The sequence below is a fragment of the Lonchura striata genome, chromosome 5, assembly GCF_046129695.1.
Source record: "Lonchura striata isolate bLonStr1 chromosome 5, bLonStr1.mat, whole genome shotgun sequence".
NCBI lineage: Eukaryota > Metazoa > Chordata > Aves > Passeriformes > Estrildidae > Lonchura > Lonchura striata.
Genome location: NC_134607.1, coordinates 70,407,168 through 70,434,899, shown reverse-complemented (window position 1 = coordinate 70,434,899; position 27,732 = coordinate 70,407,168). Strand labels below are relative to the sequence as shown.

The following is a 27,732-nucleotide window of genomic DNA, read 5'->3' as shown; positions in this document are numbered from 1 at the left end:
CCATTTCCAATCAGCTTTTCAAAGTGCTGTGCAGAGCAGGTGTTCCTGAGTGGCAGAAGTTTCATTATTCACCACTCTCCTTCCCATTCCTGTCTCCCCATCCTTGCTCCCAGCTCTTCAGAGATGGGAACAGCCAGTGGTGCGAGTCCAACCACTCTGCATCACCTTGGATCTTGCTGGCAGTGACACCCAAAAGTGTCACAAAAATGCAAATCCTGAATGAGACTGGTGGGACCTGGCTCACCTAGGCTGCTCTTTACCTCCATGGAAACCACAAATACCCATCAATTCCCTACAACTGGATCATAATCACAGTGTTTTGCAGATAAATGGCTAATTGTGTTTAGTCTGTGCAAAGAGGAGTTACTGTGCAAGCAGCTCCCACTCTGCTGTAATGGACAGAAATTACCAGTTACCATTTACCCCCCAATTATACAGCAATTAATGGATCCAGGAAAACCTACCTGCAAAGCTCAGAGCTTTGGCATCTCTGTGGATAACCACAAGAGGAGTTTAAGGGATGGGGGACTCTTCAGTGACTTTTTTGGCCCTCCCAAACCAGCTTGCTGAGTTATATCCCACCTTGTAGTGGGGAAAATATTTTCCTTTCAAAGTGGGGCTTTGTCCTGCTGTAGATCCCAGTGGGAGATCCCTGCTCTCAGGAGAGTAAATCCTACTGTGCACTGTGCTCAGCAATAGCAGCAGACACAAAATGTTTCTCCCCTTCTTTCTTGCTCCTTTCTGTCCTTTAATCAACCATCTCCTCTCCCACCACGAGGCTTTTTGCCTTTTGGTGAGGTGTTGGGTGGAATCTGCTGATGGACGTGGGCAGTGGGACCTGAGGGGCAGCGGGGTGAACCCTGGCTGAACTGGCTTGAGATAAATCAAAATCTAGGTGGAAAAAAGCACTCAGCACCACGTGGAGAGGGCCTCCAGAGAACAGCTTCCATTTCCTTCCTTAGGGTCACCTCTGTGTGCCTTGACTGCCCCTGACAAGTGTTTGTTTAAATCTGTCCAACCCTCTCAGAAGTTTTTTTGCAGCATTTTAAGACATATTTGCTGGAAACTGGATACTCCTTGCTCCAGCTGAAGCATTTCTGGTTCTGAGTAGGGAAAAGTGATTGTCTCCCGGGGTTTACACATGTAACAAACTCTATCTGCTCCATCCCCAGAGGAGAATTGTTTGGGTTTTGGCAGCAATATGGCATTGTTGATTTACAGTCTGTTCATGATCTCCAGCAGTCCCCAGACCCTGTCCTGCAGCACTGCCCAGCCACTCCAATTTCAGAGCTGCTTGCATCAATTCCTCCTAGTAAAAAAAATAGTCCCCATTTGCCAGCACTGAATTTCATTCAGTTGATTTTGGCCCAGTTCTACAATTTCTCAAGTTTGTTTTGAATACTTAACCCTGCTGTTGGAGGTTCTTACACTCCCTCCAGAACAGTGTCATAAAATCATCCAAGTCAGTAGTGAAAATACTGAGTGAAGCCAGACTCAGGACAATATTCCTTTTGAAGCACCCTCCCAGCTTGACATGGAATTATCTGATTTTTTTTTTTTGTTTAATGGTTTTTGCATAAACCTTATGGTGGCCTTTCTTAGGTCATATTTCTGTGGTTTGTTTATGGGGATCTGCTGTAGGATAGTAGCAAACACTCTCCTGAAATCAGGATAGATCACATCTGCTGCCTCTCCTTTATCCACAAAGTCATTAAGCCTGTCAAAAAGGAAATTAGATTGGGTTGACACAATTTGTTCTTGACAAATCTGTGCTGGCTGATTTTTATCACCTTATCATCTCGCAGGTGCTTATAAATTGATTGTTTAATAATTTGATGTACTTTCTTTCTGGGAAGCCAAGTTAGGCTGACAGGTCTATAATTACACACTGACTCCATTTCCCCCTTTTTCAGGGGGTTTCCCTTATTTTGAGATTTTACGCAGCTTCCAAGAGTTCTTCAAGACATCCCTAGTGTAAATAACCTCACCTACCCATTCAGCACCTATGGAATAGCCAGCAGAGGCACAGCTGGATGGAAGACCCAGAATGTGCAATTTACACCTCAAAGTTGCACCCAACTTGGAAAAATACTTTTCAAAGTTGTGTTCAACAGCCAAAAGATGGATTTCAAAGTTAAAGCCCATCACATGCGAACACACTTATATCAAGGAATATTTTTCTGACTGACAGAACAAGAGGGTGTGGCTTTAAGTTGAAGAAAGGTTCAGATCAAATATTAGGAAGGAATTATTGAATTATTGGCTGTGACTCTCTGGTTGCCCAGAGAAGCTGTGGCTGCCTCTGGATCCCTAGAAGTGTCCAAGGGCAGGTTGGATGGGGCTTGGAGCAACCTGGGATGGTGGAAGGTGTCTGGGCCCATGGCAAGGGGTGGCACTGGGTGAGCTTCAAGCTCCCTTCCATCCCTATTCTGGGATTCTATGAATGTTCATCTAATGGATAGATGGGCCTTTGTGAGGGGCATGATTGGAGCTCCACAGCTTTGGGAGCATCCTGTGGCATTCTGGCAGGTGCTGCTGATTAGGGAGGTGGGTGACAGCTCCATTTCTCTTGTTCTCCATGCTCAGCACCACTTCTTGCCTCATCCCATCCCATCCCATCCCATCCCATCCCATCCCATCCCATCCCATCCCATCCCATCCCATCCCATCCCATCCCATCCCATCCCATCCCATCCCATCCCATCCCATCCCCACCTCCAGGCACTCTCTGAGTTTGGTTTTGTTTTGTTTTGTTTTGTTTTGTTTTTCCTCTCCCACTTCTAGTACTCGTACGAAGGGATGGAGATTAACAGCTTGCCAGTGGAGCTGACAGTCGTGTGGAACGGGAATTTCAACATTGACAACCCAGCACAGAACAAAGGTAAAGAGTTATTTCAACTTGTCCTTGGAAGCGGTAACCTTAGCAACGGGCCCTCGCTCCCTACACTTAACAAAGCCGCCACCGTCTCCCCGTGCTGCCTGCTACACACTTCTTCCCTGCACTCTGCAAATTACCAATTTTTGAGTGCTTTGTATGCCTCCCCCCAGCCTCCACTTCTCTCATTCCACCTGAGAAATGCGACTCTCCCTCCCACTTGTGTTGCTCTCCCTCTCCCTTCATCGTCTCTGCCTCCCGCTTCTCCCCGCGTCCTCGTCTCTGGTTTTCACGCCCCTCCCTCTCCAGCTTTTCCCCCCGCTCTTTATTTCTCCTGCAGTGATGGTCTTCAAGTTGACATGCCAGGAGAGCAGGCTCTCTGCTCAGAGGCAATTTAGTGGGGAGCAGGGGAAGGCAGAAGGGGAGCAGGAAGGATGCAGCTCTCCAGTGAGAGGATTCTGAGCAAAATAAAATGGTGATGATAAAAAGGATCTGAAAACCACTTGTTGTGGGAACCCAGGGCGTCCCTCTGGCTGCCCTGGCAGGGGTCAGGACCCCCCCTGGACAGAGCCCCCAGAGACACTGTCTCTGATCTCTGTCCATGGAAAAGAGTTTCCAATCTTACAGCATGAATTACCAGCTCTGAGTGTTTGATAGAAGGAATAATTAAGTGTGACGCAGGTGCAAAAGTAAAATTTTAGGATTCTAGATTAGGGGTCCAAATGGGACAAGATGGAGGAAATTGGGTGTGCCTTGTCCTTTTTCTCCTTCTTCATGCCCTCCATGTGTCACTGTAGTGTTGGCATTTTTCTATTAGTTTAGGTTAGGGACACACTGTTCCACGTAAATAATAAACATTAGCACATTATTATAAATATAGCACATGTAGTTTCTGGTATTGAATGTTTGTAACATCCCACTGAGGGGCAGAACCCCACACGCTGCCCTGCAGGACAGACCTGCAGCAGGGCAGCAAAACATGTTAGAGATAAGCAAAAATAAACAACCTTAAAAACCAACACAAACAAATTATGACTTCTTCTTTAGCAATAAAGCAGAAAAACAAAGACCTTTTACAATCTCAAAATCATCAATACCACAAATTCCACAACCTGTGTTTAACCAGCACCCAGGGCACAGGTTTGCTGTGCCCCTCACCCAGCCACAACCCTGAGGCAGGCTGGGTGTTTCTGGAGATGGATGCTCCATCCACATCTTCTTCCTTCTTGTCATTCCACCATGGAACCTTCCTCCCAGGCAACTCCTCCCCTTGGCTGCCCTGCATTTGCAGCTCACACCTGCAGATTCTCTTCTCACATCATCACCTCTCAGGAATGTCTCCCTCCCTCTCTTTACCTTGTCTTGGACACTTTCCACACCTCCTCCCACTCAATCTGTCCCCACCAGGTTCTCCATGAGTATCTGAGCTATTGATGATCCCGAGATTGTAGAAAGTCTCTGTCTGTCAGCCCCGCTGCCAAAGCAGAAGCCATAATTGGTCTGTGCTGGTTTCCAGGTTGTTTATTCTGTTTATCTCTCACATGTTCTGCTGCCCTGCCCAGCTCTGTCCTGCAGGGCAGCGTGTGGGGCTCTGCCCTCAGTGGGATGTGACAAACATTAAATACCAGAAACTCCCTGGGCTGGATTTACAAGAACGTGCCAATATCTGTCACCTACATTGGACAGTGTGTCCCCAGCCTGAACCAACAGAAAAATGCCAACACCACAGTGAGACATGGAGGGCATGAAGAAGGAGAAAAAGGACAAGGCACACCCAATTTCCTCCATCTTGTCCCCTTTGGACCCCTCATCTAGAATCCTAAAATTTTACTTTTGCACCCGTGCCACACTTAATTATTACTGATATCAAACACTCAGAGCTTGTAATTCATGCTGTAAGATTGAAAACTCTTTTCCATGGCCAGAGATCCCAGCCAGTGTCTCTGGGGGCTCTGTCCAGGGGGTTCCTGACCCCTGCCAGGGTCCCAGACCTTCCAGGACAGCCAGAGGGAAGCACTGGATTCCCACACCATGGTGCTGTCACACCGTTCCACAGCCACCCTCATGCTGAGGGCTGGTGGGTGAGGTTCCCACCAGCACCACGTTCAACTTGGAGAGCAACACAGGAGGCAGCTCTTCTCCCCATGGCACAGCCCCATCTGTCCTTCTCCCCCTCTGAATGGCAGAGTTCCATCACTAACAGCCCAAAACTTTGGCTTTTGAGGGTTAAATCCACTCAGCAAACACAACAGCCTGGCACTCAGGCACAGCCTGTGTTGAAACTGCCTCCCTGCCTCTGCTCTGGTGTTGTCTCCTTTTCTCCAAGGAGACAACAGTCCTTGTTTCCAGGACACTGCTGATTTCCATGGGCTCAAACAGTGCCCATGAGAACCTTTAACAGTGTGCCTTGGAGGTCAGAATTTGGATGCTTGCTCCAGTCCTGCTTAGTTTTGTGCTACCATAAAATGAGCACCCCTCATTTACACCAAAAAATGTAAATTCTTTTCCTGGGCTGCACTGAGCTATCCTAGGTGATGTGGGAGTGAAATAAATCTCATAATCATGATGATAATATTTTATGTTACTCTTAGTGCCAGTAACATAAAACAGATCAGGGCATGATCTCAAGAATGATCTGTAGCACCTTCTTAGGTTATTCCAAGGCAAAATGTTGCAAATAATGCCTAGGAAAAAAATCTGGGAAGCAGCACTGGGTGGTGGCTATCCCAGATGAGTAATTTGGATATTATCATCATGTTTTTGGTCAGGAGGAGAATTTAGGCATGTGTCCATGGCGATACCACGTGGAAGAAATACCACATAGAGGTGACTAAGATGTCTCTGCCTTCACATCCAGCATTACCATGGCCTGGGCTGGGAGGCAGAAATGCCAAACTGACCCTGCTAAATTATCTACAGAGATACCCACTGGTGGCATTTCAAACAGAACAACTCAGAAAATTTGAGGAAATCCCACAGAAAACTAAGGAAAGAGGTATATCCCACCTGGTTGGGAAAACACTGTGTTTGACAGATGTTTTGCAGACTTTTTGGGTACTCTTCTTGCACCCAGCCTGGAAAAGTAAAGAGTTTCTGAGTTTTTCTTGCATTGGTCAATACTTGCTGACTTTGAGGGGGAAGGTATGGAGAGACAGAGCCTTTCAGCATGAATATTTCCAAAGCCTTTGAACCCTGGGATTGTGTATAAAGACAAAAAACTACTTTAGTCACCTATAGACACAGCAAAACAGAAGCACAGAGGGAAAATCTCCCAATGTGCCCACAAATGGAGGAAAGACAAAAACATCTGAGAGCCATGAGTCTATCATCTCCATTTTCCAGGAGGAGGATTCTGCTAGCAGTTCCCTTGTGCAAGCCAGACCTCAGTTTCTACATCTGTAAAATAAGGATAAATAACATGATCTCATTTCGTAGGAGGGCTTCAATATTTTTAGGTTTTATTAGAAAAAGCTTGGAGTGCTTCTACTCACTTAACAGCCCAAAATGCAGCTAAGCATTAATCACTGCTGTCTGTATTAGAGTGGAATCAACTCTGCTTCAAAGTGGGAAGCAGACTGAATTTCTGGAGCAGAAGAAGGGGGAAAGGCTGGTTGTGAATCCCCGGAATCAGCTTCATAATGAACCATTCTGTATTTATTGTTATCCTTTGGGATTTCTGTCAAGTGGGAAACCTGAGTGGCATCACCATAACACAAAATTCTGGGGAGTTTCACACCTAAGTTTAAGCTGTGAGTTGGCCAGGTCTAGAAAATTCTTTTGGGATGAAGTGCTGAGTCTGTAGGGGGGTTGCTGGTGACAATTTAGGACATTCAATCTGTGAGAAAGGAAGGGCCTGAGGCCAAATCACTGCCCAAGCATCATTTCCTCCAACCTCCTGCTTGTAGTCCTTCACCAGAATGAGAGCAGCATCCTTCCTTCTCCTCTCAGCTTCCAAAAACACCTTTGATGAAGAATGAACGAACGAATTAACTTTATTTCAAGCAGGATGCCCATGTTTTCCCCCCCATTACTCACCCCCCTGGAGAGTTTCCATCCTGCCTCTGACACGAGCAGCCCGGAACGTTTTCCCCTCTTCCTCCCACTGCCTCCCACGCTGCCCTGAGCTGCCTGCGTGTCTCAGGCCCTGTGTTTCTGCTGTCCCTGCAGTTCACCTGTACAAGTGCGGGGCCATGCGGGACAGCTGCGGACTCTGCCTGAAAGCCGACCCTGACTTTGAGTGTGGCTGGTGCCAGGGACAGAACCAGTGCACGCTGAAGCAGCACTGCCCAGCCCAGGACAGCCAGTGGCTGGAGCTGTCCAGCACCAAGGGCAAGTGCACCAACCCCAAGATCACGGATGTAAGTCCTGGATCTGTGAGAAGCTGGGGGATTCCCTTTCCTTGCTTTGTTTTCCCCATTTGGGCTTGGGTTGGTGATGGGGAGGAGAGGGCTGAGTTCTGCTGGGTCAGGAAAAGCCTCAGGCACTCTGGGGATGTGAGGCCACGGTGGCTTCAAAGGCAGGAACAAAATTTTTATGTGTCTACAACCCAGGGATGACCTGAAGTGTTGGAACCCTGGTTACTGAGAATTTTACACTTTCTGTGCTGCCAGGCACTGACCCCAAGAGAGCACTGCACTGACCTGAGGCCATGGAGAAGCTTCCAAAATGGAATGACAGCACTGGGATTGTGGGGGTGGAGTTTCGATAGAAGTGTTTGATATCACAGGGTGGAAAATTCGGAATTAAAGGGTTTAGAATACAGTAATAGATATAAAACAAAATTGAGGTTTTGGGGCAGTGGCTGGTCCTTCTTCTTCACCTCCTTCTCCATGGGTTTGGGTGGTTTTGTGTAATTGGATAAAAAAGTCCACATTGCAAGCATGGGTGGTTGGTTATTGGGTTAAAAGTAAAAATAATTGAGGTGTCATTTCTTAATTGGACGGTTTATCCTCAGAAGGCCTTATAGAGAGAGAAATAGGGCTCCATTTTTCGTTTGTTAGAGTGAAGTGCTGTAGAACTCAGGGTTTGTGAGACTGTAGCAGAGATAAGAACTAATAAACATCTGAGTCTAAACCAGAAATATCACCTCACACATTTAATCCCAACCCTGGTAAAAAGGAAAGCAAAGAATCCACACTTGGGTTGACACCCAAGGGTGTCAGAATTTCCACCATAATCCCAAACACAGACTGTTGGTGCAGCCTGAGCAGCCCCAGAGCACCTGACCTGCCCAAAAAGGGCTGGCAGATGGGGTATTTAGCCCTTAGGAGAGCTTGGCCTTCTAGAGGAGAAGCTGAAGGTGAGACAAAATCTAATGGTCGGTGTGAGGGTAAATCAGAGGAGCCCAAATGTCTCTTGGAGCAGCCTCTCTGGCCAGCCTGGCTGAGAAGGAGGTGTTGAGTGATCCCAGAGAGGTTGGAGCTTTGCTGACAGGACATCAAGCAAGAGGGAAGGTGTAATTCATATTTCCTGGCAACATGACATGGACAAAGCCATGCCCAGAAAAGAAACTCTAGAAACCTCCACTGACTCCAGCAGATTAAACCCTTTTGTTTGTCCTGCCCCTGGATGATGTTGTGAAGTGAAAAAGTCTTCACAGAGCAAAAAAAAAGCCCTGTACAGGTGTCAAGTGTCCCCTTGGAAGGCTCAAGGAGGAGGCAGGAGCAAGCCTGGAGCAGGAAAAGCTGGGAAGTGTCCTATTAAGATAAAGAGAATGAGGGTAGGGCAGGGGAAGGATCTGCAGGATAATGTTGTTCCCTATTGATCATGATGACTGGGCCAAAGGAAAAGCTGGAGGAAAGGTTCAAAAAGGAAATAAGAGAATAAGATGACCAGAAAGACAAGAAGAAGGGAAAGAAGGCAGGGGAGGCAAGTCAGGCCTAAAATCTGAAGGGATTTTTGTCTGCTGTCTTAGGATGCCTTTGCCATAATGCCAGGAACGTTTTCAGGGTCACTGGACAGGCAGCAGGACAGACCTGAGCCTTGAAAATCAGGGCTCCAGCCCTTCCAGCTGCCTCCTGCCTTGAGCACCTCTCAGCCACCAGACCTTACTCAGCACGAGCACCCTTTCAATGTGGCCAGGGCCTGATTTACGAGTGGGAAAAGTCAGGAGGGAAATGAAACAGGGAAAAGATGGGGAAATGCAAAAGAGGAAAATCCAGCCTCCACAGTGGTGGTTTAATAGGAATAATTAGGTGGGTTATTTTTCTAGAAAGCAAGAAAGGCTTTTTAAAGTTATATTTGATTCAGATTCAAAAAGTGTGGGTGTTATTGGAAGAGCCCTAAAGCAATATCTGTGCTTGAACATTTTGGGTGAGCAAAGGCTGGGTTGAATCCGTTTTTCCAAGGTGTTCCTGAAAATAACCCATTTCCCTGTGTTTTGATCCATCTCCCTGTCATCCTCCAGCTTTCACAGCTCTCTCTCACTTGAACTGTTGGAGGTCAGTTTATTCTGATGTTTATGGCTCATTCTGGTGTTTCCAAGGTGAAGGTCTCTACTTCACTTGGATTTATCTCAGACTGGTAATTCTGACCCCATCTGAACCACCTGAAGCTGTGAAACCAATTCCAGACAGCCAGAAAGGACATCTACACCTGAAAATTCAACTTTGAGGTCTTGAAAATCACTTGGAGCTGGGGGAAACATTTTAATAATATTTTCAGATTCTCAGACCTTGTGAAACAATGATGGAATTTGATATGGGGCAGCTGATGGATGATCAACTAAAGCAGAAATCCAAAACACAGGGACCTGGGTGTGCAGAGGTTCTGAAAGTCCATCCACATTTCCCTGGCGTGCTTTAACCCTAATCCTTCATTTCCAGCCTCTCTTTGAAGAGCAAATCCCTCATTCTCCACCCTACAGCTCCAGAGGGGCCATGCTTCAAATTCTGCTGGCATTTCCTCCAACAACTCTCTGAGCTCAAACAGATCATCGCAACACTCACTCATGAAATATTCCAGCTGCCTGCTGCAATCCTAAGTAGCTCTTGGAAGGCCTTTTTCTGAGCCATTAGCATGGAAGTAATCTCAAGTGACTGGATATATTCTGCAGCTAATGGTAGGGCTGGAGCTGTGGGGTGGCAGCATCCAGAGCCTGGAGAGGAGCCAGGGCTGGGTCTCTGCAGGGGAGAGGAGGAACAACACGTGTACTCACACTTGTAGGGGCACTCACACCCCCTGCAGCACTGATCTCCCCATTTCTGTACCAGCTCTGGCATTTACACTGCCACTCAGGGAAATTCAGGGACTTAGAGACTCGCTGAGCCACAAAAACCTCCTTTAGGAGTGACAAGCAGCAGTTGATATGAGCAGAGACTGGAAATTGGGATGCAGCTCTGGGTCTTCCAGAGGAAGCTGAGGCTTCCTGACAGCTTTTGTTTCCCTGCCTGGATTTTCCTCTCCAAAACTGACAGGTCTTGTGCCACGTTTTTCACCTGTGATAGAGCAGGTTCCTCCTCTCCTGCTGTGAAAACAACCTGGTAACACCTTCCTCTTGGATGAAGCTACAACAGAGCTGTGAAATAGGGTTAAAAAAACCTTCCATGTGATCCTGGGAGAATCCCAGGCCCTCCTGATTTAAGGAAATAAGTGGGTTTTGAAGCTGGCCTTCACAAATTAAATATTGCCCAGGGAAGCATTTTGTGGTGATGTGTTGGCTTTGCTCTAGGAAGTTTCCTGTTGATGCTTTTTGAGTTGCAGCAAGAATTTTTTGAAATCTTGTGCTTTAGACACCTTTCCCTTTCTCCTTTTCCCTTTCCCTTTCCCTTTTTCCCTTTCCCTTTCCCTTTCCCTTTCCCTTTCCCTTTCCCTTTCCCTTTCCCTTTCCCTTTCCCTTTTTCCCTTTCCCTTTCCCTTTCCCTTTCCCTTTCCCTTTCCCTTTCCCTTTCCCTTTCTTCTTTCCCTTTTTTTTTGATTTCCTGGAAAACCACCAAAAATACCTCCTGGTTCCCCACAGAGTCAAAGATAAGTCACACTCACCGAGGAGTTGGTTCACAACAACTACAATTAATATCCTAAAATTAAATATGCCCTAGAGGTTTCTGGCTCTCCCTCCTTTTATTAAAGGTTGAGCCTTCTAAAACTCACCCTTTGGGTGGGAATTACACCAACCCAATGCCAGTTTGGGTGCTGGGAAGGGGTTGGGAGCAGCAGGGCATGGCTGCCAGCCCCAGATTCCCACCTGGCAGAGCCAGGGGCAGGTGGGTACAGACCTGAGACAGGGAATTCCCCTTTGCTCACTGCAGGAGAGCCGTGCCAGTCCTGGCAGATGGCAGCCGTGGCATCCTGAGCAGGCAGCAGGGAACACCCTGCCAGGGAAGTGCTTGAACCCCTCTCGAGCAGGCAGTGACATGGCAAAGTGGGCACGGCGAGGAACTGGAAGGGCAGAATGGAGATAATTAAGGGCCAGCCCCATGATTCTGGTGCTGTTCCAATGCTCAGGAGACAACTCCAGTGCTGATTCCCACCTGGCTCTGGACAAGGGAGATGGAGCAAGACCCTGTGAGGCTCTGGTGCAGGGCCAGGCTGGGATGCAAACACCATTCCAGCAGCCCCCAGGTTGGTTGGGATGGTTGCTCCTCTCGTGCTGAGACTCAGAAGCTCCACAAATAATCTGTCCATGCTCCCTTCCTGCCCTTCCAATGGTCCCAGCTCTCCCAGAGGGGAAACTGGAGCTCTTGGCACAGAGCAGTGCTGCTGCTGTCTCAGTCACCATCCACCTCCTCCACACCTAACCCAACACCCTGTTCCTGCTGTGGCTTGGCTGGTTTTTATTCCAGGTGGACATTTTCAGCTGAATTTCTGATGCATGACCATTACCTACCTCCAGAAGAGAAAACCTCCATGTGCTTTGGGCTGGGAATTTAGGATTTCAAGTGGCTGGCTCAACCCTTGATGTCCTTGTCTTGTTCCTTCTCCCATTTCTCTCCACTGTGTCCCTCTCCTGCCTTTCCATGGCTCACATCTACAAAGTGCAGAGCTCAGGTGCAGCTCCACAAATCCCTAGAAAAAAAATCTTCTACTCATCTCTGGATGTTTTGCAAGTAGTTAAAAGAGAGTAAATGAGGTATGGGGCAGAATTTTGCATACTCTGAGTATCTGAAGCAGGTTTGTTCAGCATTTATAATTGTAAGTATCCCTAGTTACCCCAAGAGTTGTCTGTTCTTTCATCTGACAGGATTTTGGTGGATGGTTTGATCATTCTCCTTTCTTTGGCTTGTTTCCCCAGATCAACCCTGTGACAGGCCCTCGCGAGGGAGGGACCAGAGTGACCATCCGTGGGGAGAACCTGGGGCTGGAATTCCAGGATATCGCGTCCCACGTCAAAGTGGCCGGCGTGGAGTGCAAGCCCCTGGTGGAAGGGTACATCCCAGCAGAGCAGTAAGTGGGATGTGTGGCAGAGCAAAGGCCACAGCACACCTAATGACATTGCTACCTGTAGGGCCTTCCAAGGAATCCATTCCCACCTGGGAATTGAGGGATGGAAGAGGCCGTTCCTCACGTACAGATAGGGATAATCCATTTACTTAATAATCCAGTTATTACTGCATTTGGAGTGCATATTTAGGTGATCCTCATGGCAAATACCCTGAAGTTATCCTGGTTTTCACCAAGCAGTCACCCCAAGGTGTTCAATTCCAGTCTGGAAGGCAGCAATCCTGGAAAGCCTCTGGCTAAATGCAGGAGAGATCATTAAACCTTAGAGCTGCCTCCACCATGCCCTGCTGGAGCTGAGAGGGATGGAGCCAGACCTCAGCCCAACATTTCTCTGTGTATTTAAGTGGATTTACACCACCTCAGCACTTGTCCTAGCCAGAAGCCACCACTTTCTAAAGAATAGCTTAATCCACAGTTTGGATTCTGGATGAGACAGAAGAGGGTGGATTAACCTACACTCCATCCCCCAGCACTGTGGGCTCTTTGCTCCAATTCCATCTTACCAGCACCACCAAACCACCCCTCAAACTCTGCTCCTGGTTGGTGTTTTCCCCTCAGGATCGTGTGTGAGATGGGGGAGGCCAAGCCCAGCCAGCACGCCGGATTCGTGGAAATCTGCGTGGCCGAGTGCAAGCCCGAGTTCATGGCCAGGTCTTCTCAGCTCTACTACTTCATGGTAAGTTCCTGACAAAGTTCTCCTGGGCCCCAAACTCCTTGGTCCTCTTTGCTCCCTCTGTCCATTGTCCTTCACCACGCTGAGCCTCCGAGCTCTTCGCTGCCGTTCCAGTGCACCAATTTGTTCATTCCGTTTCCTTTCAACATCTTGTTCCCAGCAAAAATAGCTGGTCTAATTAAAGTTTTAACAACCTAATAATAGTCTAGATTATTAGTCCAGTTACAGTTCCATGCAGTCGCGGTCCAAATTAATACAGAAAATTCTCATTAATAGTTAAAAGTGCTCTGCAGGAAAGAAAAAAAAGAGCTATAAAAGGGAAAAATTTCTTTAGTATCTTATATTCTTTCTGAGTGTGATGTTCCTGCTACCAACATCCCTCTGCTTGGAGCCACCGGTGTCCTCCAGAAGAAACTTGGGGGCTGTCACTACTCATTACAACCCTGGGATCTTCAGCAGCCTGAGTGTGATGGCCTTGATTGGGTTTCTCTCTCCTCCCTCTTGGATTCCCCCAGGTGTTTATTCATCCTGTCCACACCAGGAGCACTGGGATCAGGACAGATCCAGCTCAGGCTGCTGGTGAGCTGTAGGACGTGACTGGAGCTCAGTGCTGGTGGGCAATGGTTTTGGATGCTCCATGATGAAACAAGAGACACCTGCAAGCTTCAGCTTCACTTCAAGTGCAAACATATGTTGTACACTCAACCTGTGTTTTTTTCCTCCCTTCTGATGATGTTCCTTGTCCAAGAGACCTGATTATTCCTCTAAGGCCCCTTGCTGAGGACATGCGAGCGTTGTCTGGCCTTGATCTGTTCAGATCTATGCAGGTTTGAGATGAGAGGGTCCCTTTGTTCCCATCAAAAGCTCTCAACTCTTGCAAGAGAATGGGTCTCTTCTGAAATTATTCACATGCCTGAGCATTTCTTTATGGGAAAGGCAACTGGTAATGAATGCAAATGTCTTGGATTGCCCCCTCGAGCTACAGAAATTTCTCTGTTCTCTGCATTTTCCAATGTCACTCAGGTGTTGAGGTGGCGGGGGCAGAGAAACACCTTGAGAGAAAGCCCCTACCAGGCAGCCAGAAGGGCTCTTTCCAGGACATTACACTTCAACGTGTCACCTTTGCTACTCCTGGAATTACTGTCTGGCTTTGATCATCCGTGTCCATCTGTGACAGCTTTTCCCCCCGCTTGCCGCCTTCCCGGCTGCCAGGGCACGAGCACGAAGCCACCGGGGTTTTCTCTGCTGAATACCTCGATATCTTTGTGCTAGACAAAAAAAAAACAACAAAATACAGACACTCTCCAGCCTGCCCATCATATTCCCTCTCCCATGTCTGGTGCTTTCACAGTGGGAGCTGTGTTTTTTTGGCTTCCTCGGATTTTTCTGCTGTTGCAGGAATCTCAACGTGCCTCAGCATCCTGCAGCGGTGTGTGGCAGCTTGAAGGGAAAGAAGATGTTTGAAAACCAAGAAGGGCATCACCTGGGAGATAAATGTGACTTCTTGACTCGTAGCAAATCTTCTGGAAAATTTGTTTTCCAGAGGTTTGAAGGAAAACTTGGTCAAAGTTGGCCAATTGGTTCAGCCTCTCTGTCCTGCAAGAATTTGAGGAGATGATTGTTTGGACTCAACAGAGTATTTAATTTCAGTGTTTTAAGAAAGAGGTGGCTTAGTTTAGAGATGCCAGAATGTTTCTTCTCCATCTTTCTAACCAGAACTTTTAAATTTAAATAGCTGCTCATTCATTATAAACTCATCTGTGATCAAAACCTGCAAATTGCATTAGAAAGTACAATAAGCCAAGAGGGAAACAAAGCTGAAATGAAATGTATGATGATCTAAATGAAATATATTGTTTTAGTTATTCATTTTCTTGCTGTGATTATTGCCCCAGTCTTTCAATGAAAAAAATATTACATTCACTTCTTAATTCGAGTGCTGAAGAAAGTTTACCTTTATTCTGGCTTTAGATGGAAAATATTGTGTCTCAGAGCAGGTGCTGTGGGCTGCTCCACATTTCTTCTGAGTCTGCTCCTGAAATCCTGGTTTTGGGGAGCATTTCCCATCCATCCTTTTCATCTTTTCCCCTCTTGCTGCTACCGTGGAACCTCTAGAAAGGAAACCCAGGTGCACAAGTTGTGTTTGAGTCACAGCTTGCTCTTCCTGTGTTCCCAGGGGGAATGGAATGGGAACCAAGGTCTTGACAAGCTCCATGGGGGCAGTTTAAACGCAGATCTGATGGTGCTTCTCTATGGAAAACCTGTGTGCAGGAGATGCTGGAGGAAAGAAAGGGTTGAGAAGCTGAGGAAAGTCGGTAAAATCCTAGAAAATGCAGAAAATTTCCTGTCCTCTTTCCCTTGCTGTCACTCTCCAGCCTATCATCAATCCACAAGATCCTCTTTGGATTTTCCACCACCTTCCACCAGCTGTACAATCTGGAGTTTTGCTATTAATGTGCTGTGCAATATTCAAGAAGGCCACTGTGAATAATTAAAGGTTGATCACAACTTTGAAAGCTGAGCCACAAACCCATTTGTAAGATTGGCTCCAGACACAGCAGGGCTTTGCCAAGGAGCGTTCCTGGTGTGGCTGTGGCCTCTGAGGATCCTCAAAGGGTCACGGCTGCTTTATCTACCCCAAGGAGAGGCAGAGGACCCACCCAGGGGTGGGACAAAGGTCTTTTGGGTCTTTAACTCAGATGTTCCTCTATGATTTTTGAATCAGGTACTGCTGCAGGGCTGCTGTGTAGGCTTTGGGCACCAGGTTGGTGTTCCAAATCCATTTTCTGCCAGCTGGGAGGTCATTTCCCAGCATCAGACATCAAGGTCAGCAGGAATTTGCACTGCTGGGGGTGTCCATCAATAAAGGCATTGGCATCAGAGCTTGAGGTGGTACCCAAAAAATACCCAAAGTACTCAAGTGCATATTTTGCATTTCCGTACTCTTCTTGCAGTTTTTATTCCATTAAAAGAGAATGGTAGAGAAAATTCCCAGAAAATCACACTCCAGGCTTAGAGAATGGCTGGAATGCTGCCCAGTGGGAAAGGACCTGTTTGACAGTGGCTGAACATGAGGCCAGGTGTGTCCAGGTGGCCAAGAAGCCAATGGCACCTGGATTGTATCAGTGTGGCCAGCAGGACCATGGAATGGAGCTGGGAAGGGTCTGGAGAACCAGGAGAGGCTGAGGGAGCTGAGAAGGAGCTGAGCCTGGAGCCAAGGAGGCTCAGGGGGACCTTGTGGCTCTGCACAAGTCCCTGCCAGGAGGGGACAGCCGGGGGGTCGGGCTGTGCTCCAGGGAACAGGGACAGGAGCAGAGGGAATGACCTCAGGCTGGGTCAGGGGAGGACCAGGATGGATTTTGGGAAAATTTCTTGATGAAAAGGTTGCCAAGCACCAGCCCAGGCTGCCCATGGAAGTGGTGGAATCATTGTCCCTGGAGGTGTTCAAGGTGCTTTAGTCATGGCCTTGCCAGTGCTGGGTTAATACCTGGACTTCCTGATCATAGGGGTCTTTTCCAACCTCAAAAGTTCCATAATTCTAAGTATAAAACCAGCTTCCAAACCATCAGGTGAAAGCCAGCCAGGTTTAAACACAGAAAGTGCCCAGCTCTGACAGAAGATCCTTCTACAGAGCTGTAAGTCTGCTTTTCATGTTCTGCCCTTCCTCCAAGAGCTGCATTTAGAATAGGAACAAAATGGAAAAATGGAAATCTTGCCGCTGTTTTTCAAAATGATTAAACCAGAGGGGCCCGGGAACAGAGGTGGCTCTGTGTGTGTGAGAGTGGGAGCTGTGGTGTGTGTCAGGTGGTTTTATAAACATGGATTAATGGTCTCCAAAGCTCAATAAGGTGACTGCGTGATGTACCTGCTCGCTCAGAGGAGCTGAGAGCTTCAAGCACTTGTGTCATCATTCTTAAAGAGAGGGGGAAAGAAATAATCTTCATTTAAATGCATATAGTAGCTTTTCACTTGGGACTGAATGGAAAGTTTTTCTATTAAAATGCAAATGAAAGAATAAACTGTAACACCAAATTTCTCCCTGAATATTGATGTCTCCTCTCTGCATTGTGGTAACAGGGTGATCTGTGCCTTCAGAGCGCGAGTATTTTATCTTGATTTGGGGAAGAAGGGAGGGTTGCAAGGTAAGAAAAAGAGTTTTGAGATTTGGGGCCTCTAAAGGAATTGTGCCCCTTTTTGATATATTAACACAACGTTAGGCTGGGAAAAGAGGCTCAGAAAATCAGAAGGAAAAGGGAAAAGGTGTTCAAGTGGGCAGTGCTGCTTCTGTGGCTGTGGCATTTCTGAGGACTCCTCGACAGGAGTACCACCACCATGTGTCAGTGAAGGACAGCTCGAGGCTGTCTCAACATCCAAGGCAGATAAGAGAAAGATTTGGGGTCATGTGTGGGTATTTTGCACCAGGGCAGGCTTAGGTTGGACATCAAGAGGAATTTATTCATGGAAAGGGTTGTTGGATATTGGAATTGCACCAGGAGGTGATGGAGTCCCATCCCTAGAGGTGTTCAAAGAACAACTGGATGTGCTCTGTTCTGGTTGCCAAGGTGGGGATGGGTCACAGGTTGGACTCGGTGACCTTGGAGGTCTTTCCCAACCTCAGTGGTTCTGGGATCCTGTGTGGGAGAGGCAAGAACAAACTCAGACATTCTGCTCTCCTCCATCCAAGGGAGAATGGCCTCCCACTGGCAGAGGGCAGGGTTAGATGGAATATTGGCAAGGAGTTGTTCCCTGTGAGAGTGGAGAGGCTGAAGAAGCTGTGCCTCATCCATGGAAGTGTCCAAGGCCAGGTTGGACAGGGCGTGGAGCAACCTGGGGTAGTGGGAGGTGTCCCTGCCCATGGTAGGGGTGGGACTGGGTGAGCTTTGAGGTCCCTTCCCACCCAAACCATTCTGTGATTCTGAGAATCGATAAAGTTGGGTGATCTTCTCAAAAGCAAGCCATTTTCATCACTTGTGAGTTCCACAGTTTGGAGATTCCCCATTAAGATGCAATCAAACCAGTTCGCTGCCTGACTTATCCTGCTGAGCTGGTGTTGTGTGACAGCAAAAAGTCCCCTGAGCTGTGCCTAAGAAGCAGTGGAGATGAGAGATTGTGATCCAAGGTGCTCCAGGCATGGACCTGTCTTTGTAGGAATATTCCTGAGTGGGTACAAAGGCAGATCTCATTTTGGAGGAGAACAGACTGGGGTTGGGTCTGAACTCATCCTACCAAACCTGGCATTCAAGCGGAGGGTCTCTGACAGATCTGGTGTCACCCCAGGCTCCTCTATCAGCCAGATGTGGCCAGCTTCAGGGGCCCTGATTAATCCTAGGGGGTGCCTCCCTCTCTCCAGCACTACAGGAGAGGGATGATCCCTCTGCTCCTCTGCTGTGTTTCCAACACCTCCCTTTGCCTCCACAGACTCTGACCCTCTCTGACCTGAAGCCGAAGCGAGGACCAGTGTCGGGTGGCACCCAGGTGACAATCACAGGCAACAACCTCAACGCTGGCAGCAATGTCATTGTGACCTTTGGGCGACAACCCTGCCTCTTCTACAGGTACAGATGAGCCCTTCCTGCTGCTCGTTCCCGAGTGTGAAAGATTAAACACCAATTAAAGTCAGGAAACTTCTCCTGCAGCCCTGACACCTTGTCCCTCAAGTGCCACATCTATGCTGCAATGGGACTTGTGCATTCTGCACCATGCACAGCTTTGCTAGCCATGTTTTAGGGAGAGAAAATAGGATTTATTTCATTGTTTTGACTGGTATTTGATGTGCTTTTTCCCCGTGGCCTCTTGTCAGATTTCAGTACAATTCTCCACGGTCCTGCGCTCTGCTACTTGCTCTGGGAGTGCGTCGTTTAAAAGATTCATTTTCATGTCCCTGCTTTAGTAGAGGTGACAAAGAAAATCTGACAACATCAGTTCGAAGTACTAAACCACCTCCCTTTTATCCCAGAATAGTCCTGTAGTGCTAAGAAATGGATGATTTTCAACATTTTAGCTCAGTGTTGGCTCCTGTTCAATGGCGCTTCAGAGAAGCTTAATGTCAGTGTTACCTGCTGGATGTTCCCTGATCCCTGTGAGAATGACTCTGAATCCCATTCCCAGGGGCTCCCACAGCTCAAAACTACCCAGAGCAACACATTTTGCTGCCAGTAGAGATGGGGGCTGAAGATGAAGTTGGCACATTTCTCCCAAATATGTCCTTGGCAGAGGAAGCCTCATTCACAGGAGACCTGGGAGCACTGCCCTGGGGCAATGCCCTTCCCTCTCCTGGCTGTGGGGATCCTCTTTAGCAGCCTGTCATGACTGTGGAGCGATCCAGCATCCAAAATTCAGCAGGGTGAAGTCACAGGCTGTGATTTGAAATGCCAAGTGGGAGCCACAGCTGCTTGGAGATGCTCACAGAAGGCTGGGGAATTTTAGGAGGGAGTGAGCACTGTCTTCTGGGGGAATTTAGAAGGCACCTGGAGGGTGCAGTCATTGGAGGTGACTTACACCCCCATTTTAGGGGTCTAAGGTGAGGCTGCATCACAAATCACAGGACTGGGAAGATTGAGAATGTTTGGTGCCTGGATTTTTGACTCATTTTGAAAAGAATGCAGACCTGGAGCTGGTTTTGAGCCCTGCCAAAAATGAAAGGTTTATGCAGAACCCTCTTTAATCATAAAATACTTCCCACTGTATTAGCACTTCCAAAGGTCCCAGGCATGCTGCAAACTGCACTTAAATAAGACTTACAGTCCTAATGCAAAGTAAACTTTATGATCCCAGACTGCAAGGCTGAGGTGCAAACACCCCTTTTATGAGCTGCTGCTGCACATGTCTGCAGGCAGGAAGGAAACATCCATCAAATATTTAATCACAGAGAAATACTTCTGGAGGGAGGCCTAGTTTGGACTTCCCTAGGGGTTCAGATTTTGCTCTGAGTCCTGAGGGCTCTTGTGTTTTTATTTAAACCAGTGAAAAGGCAATGCCACTTCCCCACACAGTGCTACAGGAACATAAATGGTTCACACTGAGTTCTCCCTCTTCAGTGCACAGATTTGGGCCACAGGACATAAGAATAAATAGTTGGGCTCTTTTTGGCACCATTTTGCTGCTGGTAGCACCTGGTTCACTTTTATTTCTCCTCCTCTCAGGAGATCCACCAAGCACATTGTCTGTAACACCACGGCCTCCTATGAAGGCTTTGAGAAGGTGAAGGTGTCCGTGAGAGTGGACAAGGCCAAGATCCATCAGGAGCTGCACTATGAATATGTAGAGGATCCCACCATCCTGAGGATCGAGCCTGAGTGGAGCATCTTCAGGTGAGTATCCCAGGAAAACCCTTCTCCCAATTCCCATGGTTGTTTAAAGGAGCACTGCTCTGATAACTTTGGTCCTCGGTGTGGAAAACTGATTTCCAAGCATTGTGTCCACCAAGGATTTGTGCAGAGATACTTTCCAGAGCCAATGGACCCCTCAGGGTGGATTAGAGTGAAATGACACTGAATGATCTCTGTTTGTAAATATATATATATATATATATATATATATATATATAGGTTTATTTTAGAACAATTTGGTTGCAGGGGAAAGCAGCTACAAAGCCATTTTGGTTGTTCTTATACCTAGCACTATGAAAATACAAAAGCCTAAAAATATTACACAAGAAAAAGCATAAGGAAGAAAAGGAAAGGATGAGAGTAGAAAGATTGCAGCACTCACAGGCACCACAAAACTTGGTCATTGAAATTTTGATGCCTGTTGGTTGAAGTGATGGATCCATCAGAGGACAAGGGGCATCCCAAAGGAACAATGAAGAAAATCCCCAGAACACAACCTCTGCTGGTTTATACTCAGGTGGGAACATCCATTGGGGAGTTTCCCACTGGATGATGGAATGTGGTGGATCAAGGACACCTGGATGATGGAATGTGGTGGATCACAAGTTTTTGACACCTCCTAAATCGACACAGCTGCCTCTTGCACCAGCCCAGTTGGCTCCATTAGGTCCCAGCATGGGGAGTGAGCACCTTCAGGCTCCATGTGAATGTTCCAGCACTGCCCTGGGCAGGGGAGTTATCACAGCTGAGTTGATGTCTCAGGTTTTAGCTTTTATATTTTCACATTCTAAGCTGCTTTAGTGTGTGGGTCTGAGTTTCACATGATGGGATGGTGAGCTCTGTGCACAGAGCAGGGACACAAAACAATTCCTGCTCCAGCTGGGCATCAAGGACAAATGATCCAAACCTCAGCCCAGGAGCACAAACAGCATGGGCTGGAGACAGAAAAACAAGCAGGGTGGGACTGATGGGCTGAAGCTGGAATGGGAATGAACTCCAAGGTGCCAATGGAGCAGAACTGATCCCAGGGAGAGCCCCTGGGAGCGCTCGTGCATTTTGGGGCCATTTTGGGTCATTTGGGTTCATTTTGGGACCATTTTGGTTCATTTGGGTGCAGCCCTGGCTGGGCTCTGGTGCTGCCCCAGGTGGATCCATGGAGGAGATCCTTTGAATAAATCCCTAATTTGTTCTTTAGCTCAGCTCAGCCTCTGCTCCAGCTCAGCCTTCTCAATGCATCTTGATAAGGACACTTGATAAGGACAAAGCTCCCACCTCCCAGGGTTCCCCTCTTTCCTTATCTGGTCCAGCACCAGCTGCGGGCTGGGCTGGGCTGTGCTTGCCCCTGGCACTGGGTGGGAGCTTTGCCCATGGCAGCTTCTCCTGAGTGTTTGAGCCACCAGCATCCCAGTGTCTCTTCTAGAATCCCACTCTTGTCCCTAGACCTGGGAGGACTGGACAATAGTATCACATTTATCTCATCCCACACTTATCCACACTTCACATTCCGTTTGTAGGTGTATTTGGGGAGGGGTGGCTTTGGTAGCCACAGATGAGCAGCTGCTTCTTTGCTACTGTGGGCAGAAGCCTTTCCATGATTTTAACAATATTTAAGCCATGAACCATTTAATTCTCTCACAGTTTGCAAGCTGCAATTCCTACCTTTCCCACAGCCTTCATGGACTTGAAATTCCCACATTTTTCATAGCCCTTATGGACTTGAAATTCCCATGTTTTTCATAGCCCTCATGGACTTGAAATTCCTGCATTCCCACAGCCTTCATGGACTTGAAATTCCCACATTTCCCACAGCCTTCATGGACTTGAAATTCCCACATTTCTCACAGCCTTCATGGACTTGAAGCCTCAGGACTAAGCACTGCCTGTCTGGCCATGGTGCCTGAAAGCCCCAGGACTCTGTCCTGAGATGAAATACAATGGGACCCTGCTCCCTGCCCTATCCAAGAGCCTTTCTCCTCGTTAGGAATCCCTTTTTCTCTTCCCCACCTTGATGCTGCTTTGGTGAATTCACAGGGTTCACATGAAGGTGCCTGAGAGCAGCGTTTGCCCTGGTTGTGGAAAGCATCAAAGTGATACCCAAACCCTCAGAAGCCTGGAGAAATGGCCTCAGGAAGGGAGAAATTGGTCATTAAATGCACTGGTATTTCCTTGAGAAGATACAAAATAAGAAATCTTAGTCTCCCCTCATTCATCCACGGCAGCTCTCTGCTTCCCTGTCAAACTGGACTGATTGGAGTCGCTGGGGATTAGGAGTGGGGCTTGTAAATCCCCTCATTTCAGCTCCCATCCCAAAGATGTTTTCACAAATCAATTAGTGCCTTTAATTACCGTGAGGGAATTTACTGATTTAGCTGGATTGAGTCTTTGCACATTGGGCTTGAAGCTTTAGTGTCAGGATTTTCCATTTGGGGCTTTTCTTTCCAGTCAGAGTCCAGGTTATCAGTGAAATGAGAAATCACTTTATTCCCTTATAAAGCGAGACCAGTGCTGCTTAAAAGGTGCAAGATTGACAGCCTAGGAGAGTGAATTCCTGAATATCCCCTGGAAAGCTGCAGCACAGGGACCTTCTTCCACCTGGCCTCGGGTGTGGCTGGGAGGTGAAGACTTCTCCAAGCCTGCTTGTTCCTTGGTGTCTCTGCTGAAGCTGCCAGAGAGATGTGAAGGAGCAACCAAGAAGATGCCTCAGGTGTGTTGGCAAAGCTTTGCCCAGCCTGAAGATGCAGGGACTGTGTGTCCCATGGCTGGGTGGATGGGATCTCCCATCCCAAATCCCAAAATAAAATGGAAATAAGGGTGAGGTGCTTGTTTGGGGATGCTAGGTTATTTGTGGGGTGCATAGCTGCTGGGATGGATGGCTGGGACTGCTCGTGGCTCATCTCTCATGGAATTATTCAGGCTGGAAAAGACCTCTAAGATAATTGACTCCAATTATTAACCCAGCACTGACATGTTCACCACCAAAATGTGTCCCCAAGTGACACATCCACACAGCTTTTGAACACTTTCAGGGCTGATTGGAGCATTTCCAGGGATGGAGCATTTTTGGGCACAACCTCTCTCCTTTGCTTTCTTCTTCTGAAATCAGGAAGCATCAGCTTGAGCATTTTTAAGCACACCTACCCAATTTGATCTTCCTTCTTAAGGACTTTGGAGTCACTCCAAAGGTGCACAACCCTACAAAGAGAAGATGGAATATTCAGGATTACCACGGGAGTTTGGGGTGTCAGGGACAGTTTTAGGTGCTGTAACTGTGGGGCTGAGCTGTTCCCAGGGAGAGGTGGTTGCCACTAAACCAGCTTGGCAAAACCAGTGAATGAATGTACTAAGCCTGGCTTAAAGCCTTTATTTTTCAAAACAATAAAGAAAAGATTACTGCTAATTTATTTCCATAGCCAAAAAAAAAAAAAAAAAAACCAAACCAAAAAAACACATGCTGGGCTGGCAAGTAAATAAAATTTTATGAGGCTCCATTAATACTTTTGATCTGCATTTGATTTGAGTTTCATCCAGCAATTACCTGAGTCTGCAGGCAGAAAATGATACTCAGGGGCAATAAACTGTCAAATTCTGAGGGCTTTTGGCACCTCTGTTATTTTGCTGGGCAGCAGCAGGTCTCCAGGCTCTGCTCCCACCTGCCTGAGCATCCAGATACAGGCACAAATGCCAATGGCAGGTGATTTTCAAGTCAAGAGAGTTTTATTTCCTTTATTTTCAAACCAGGGAGGGTTTGGGGGTAATTTTAAGTCTTCTGCAAACAAAATAAAATACATTACCTTTTTTCTTTCCCTCTCTCTGGTCAGGTGCTCTGGCTGTGTTTATTACCTGTGGTCTGAGCCTGCAAGCTCAGATTCCAACCCAAATAGAGGATTTTTAACACGTGGGTTTAAAACTGTGTGCACAGATTTGGTTGATTAAATAAAAGGATTTGTCTTTATATAGACACATATACCTGTAGGTGTGTTCACACATTGGATTTTTGTGGAACACGTAGAACTTTCAGCCAAGTAAAGATATAAAATCCCTTTTAGTTTGAATCAGCAGAGATTAATTACATTAGGAATGATATTATTATTGAATTATATAATAATAGCAATAAAATTTTATTTTATTATTAATATAAAGGCTCACAGCCAAAATTCAGAAGACAGTGGAGAAAGAACAATTTGGTTTATACACTTCTGGATTTTGAAGAATTCTCCCCGGATGATGTCAGGAATCTTTACAGGGAAGCTGAATTTTGGGAAGAGGGTATTTTTTCTGTAAGTCAGGCAAGGGCTCTTGTAAGCAGATGTGTGACTTCATTAGGATCCCTTGTGCATTCAAAAAACCTCATCCACATCTGATGGAAACAACAAAATGTAGGTCTGCTGTAACATTTCCCATTAGCAATATTCCATCATAGCTGATGATTTCAGAGAGAAAAAATTTGAGACACTCTGCAAAACTCAAGGTCAAATGTTTCCCTAAGCATGGACCAGTCCAGCCCTTGAGTGAAAGACCATGAGGAGCCTCCCAGAGAAGTGTCCCATGAGTATCTGCTGAAAGATGTGGCTGTGCCAACTCTCTTTGGATAAACCCAAAAACTCTTTGGTTGATCAGTGTGGGTGCCACTGGAGGGGCTGGAGCAGGGCTCACCCAGACCTGACAGCTCTTCTGTGCATGTTTGCATTCACTCCTGCCTCCCCAGCTGATTAATAATGGAAGATAAATCAGGAACACTGAAAACAAAGGTCAGAAATGGGGGAGATTTGTTGCCTTTTTCCTTCCAGGCTGTTTATTCTCTGGTGTTTTCTCATGTATAATGCAAGGGCTTCACCTTTCCTGTACGTGCAGCTTTACCTGGAGGCAGGAAAGGGATTCTGAGCTTTCTTTTCACAACCCCATTGATTTCCTCATGGCCTCCCCTTCCCAGCAGGAAATAAACTGCATCCTGGACAGTTTCCAAAGGGAGTTATAGAGGCAGGTGCTGAGCTGCTGAGAGCACTCCTCACCCTGGGAAACCCTCGGAGATGGGGCTGTCTGCTGATGACATTTCCTCCTCCTGTCCTGGCTCTGTGAGCCCTGGCAGGTGAAGGTTTTGCTGTCTTGGATAACTTCTCCTTTCACCCCTGGATCATCTGCCCCCACTTCATGCTGTAACAGCAGAGCTCACCCTGACAGATCAGAGCTGCTTTAATTTGGGATGGCCAAAGCTGCCTGTGGTGAGCCTTTCTCCTTAATGTGGTGCTCAGAGCCAGCCCTGTGAAGCCTGGGGATGGTCCTTTGGTGTTTCCTTCCTCCTCCCCATCCATTCCCTGAAGTCCCACAGTTGCTGGCTGCAGCTGGAAGAGGCAGGGGAAAGGAGAGAAGGGTGTTTCTGAGAGCTGCTTCCTCGTGGTGACAGTGTCTGCAGGGAGTGAGGGGGGCTCCAGCTACATCTCCCCATAAAAGTGAGAAAATCCAGCAGAGGCCTGTGGGCTGTGGCTTGTGGGAGTTGGTTTTCTCAGGAAATTGGCCTTTGAGCAAGGGGGACACAGAGACTGGGAATCTCTCTTCGTGTTGGGCCACCACATGGAAACCAAGCTTTCAGAATCTATTGATGATTCTGAGATTGTAGAAAGTCTCTGTCTGTCAGCCCCGCTGCCAAAGCAGAAGCCATAATTGGTCTGTGCTGGTTTCCAGGTTGTTTATTCTGTTGATCTCTCACATGTTCTGCTGCCCTGCCCAGCTCTGTCCTACAGGGCAGTGTGTGGGGCTCTGCCCTCAGTGGGATGTGACAAACATTCAATACCAGAAACTCCCTGGGCTGCATTTACAATAACGTGCCAATATCTGTCACCTACGTTGGACAGTGTGTCCCCAGCCTGAACCAACAGAAAAATGCCAACACCACAGTGAGACATGGAGGGCATGAAGAAGGAGAAAAAGGACAAGGCACACCCAATTTCCTCCATCTTGTCCCCTTTGGACCCCTCATCTAGATTCCTAAAATTTTACTTCTGCACCCGTGCCACACTTAATTATTACTTATATCAAGCACTCAGAGCTTGTAATTCATCCTGTAAGATTGAAAACTCTTTTCCATGGACAGAGATCACAGACAGTGTCTCTGGGGGCTCTGTCCAGGGGGTTCCTGACCCCTGCCAGGGTCCCAGGGCAGCCAGGGCAGCCAGAGGGAATCCCTGGATTCCCACACCAAGCCAGTGCCTGATGCACACCAAAGCTGAAGACTTTGGCTCAATTTCTTGTAATTGCTGCAGGATTGGGTTCCCTGGTGGCACCAAAGAGTTCACTGATGTGACATTGTCATGCTCAAGATGAGGTTTGATAGCAGCTTAGATATGGGGCTGTAGCCCTCAACCCAGAATGCTCAAGAGCTGTTTCCATGTTTTTGGGTTGGGCACTGGAACAGCTCCCCAGGGAATGGGCACATTCCCAAGGCTGCCACAGCTCCAGGAGTGTTTGGACACCACTCCCAGGGATGCCCAGGGTGGGGTTGCTGGGGTATCTGTGCAGGACCAGGAGTTGGACTGGATGATCCTTGTGAGTTCCAGTTCAGGATCTTTTATAATTCTCTGGCTGATTGAGGTGATATAGGAGATACAGCCTGTGGACCATTTTAAATGCCTTGTGTTAAATCTCCACTGTTCTTCTTGTGATTGCTGAATCCTGACAGTGAGAACCACCCTGCCTGACATGGCAGTTTTAGCAAGCATTTGTCTTTACTTATTTCTCCCCTTATGAATGAGTGGAATATTATTTGTTTTGTTCTTCCTTCCCTCTCTACGGGACCGCCAGACGTGGTCAGACACTTTGCAACCAACATTTAGGAACACAGATCACCCACCCCTGATGTGGTGAGCTCTGACATCTATTAGCTGGGTTCATTCTTTAATTCCATTTCTTATTCTCCAGTGGCAACACTCCCATTGCTGTGTGGGGAACTCACCTGGACCTCATCCAAAACCCTCAGATCCGGGCAAAGCACGGAGGAAAGGAGCATGTCAATGTGAGTACAGCCACAGAGCTGGGGAGGGGACATGCCACGGTGGGGACAGGGGCTGGCTGACACCTCTGGAGCTTGAAATCTCCTATTGCAGCCCAAAAAAAGAGGGCATGATTTGTTTCCAGAAATATTATCTCATCCCTGAAGGACACACACAAAAAAGAAGGTTTTTGGCAGGGCTGGAACCAAACTTCAGGGTCTTCTGAGACATTCACCTTTGTGTTTGCTTCTCCAGCTTGCTGGGATTCATTTCAGGTAACCTGATATCCAAACTGGAATCCTGAGCACACATCTGAGCATGCACTGCACAAACACTTCTGGAAAAATGACCTGAGTGTGAGACCCAGTTGCGAGGTGGTAGCAAGGTTTTGACTGATGTGTGCTGTGCAAAAAATGAGGGAAGAAACTTCTGTTT

At 47.4% G+C, this 27,732-nt stretch overlaps 1 protein-coding gene across 1 annotated transcript in view; it reads left to right on the top strand.

Annotated features, from left to right (window-relative positions):
* PLXNA4 (plexin A4) overlaps positions 1–27,732 on the top strand; it is a 475,064-nt gene that overhangs the window by 383,253 nt on the left and 64,079 nt on the right. The window contains exons 11-17 of the mRNA XM_077783705.1: positions 2,785–2,881; positions 7,043–7,233; positions 12,105–12,256; positions 12,872–12,989; positions 18,405–18,541; positions 20,129–20,296; positions 27,227–27,320. Coding sequence (XP_077639831.1) covers positions 2,785–2,881; positions 7,043–7,233; positions 12,105–12,256; positions 12,872–12,989; positions 18,405–18,541; positions 20,129–20,296; positions 27,227–27,320 — 957 coding nt within the window. The remainder of the gene's footprint in view (positions 1–2,784; positions 2,882–7,042; positions 7,234–12,104; positions 12,257–12,871; positions 12,990–18,404; positions 18,542–20,128; positions 20,297–27,226; positions 27,321–27,732) is intronic.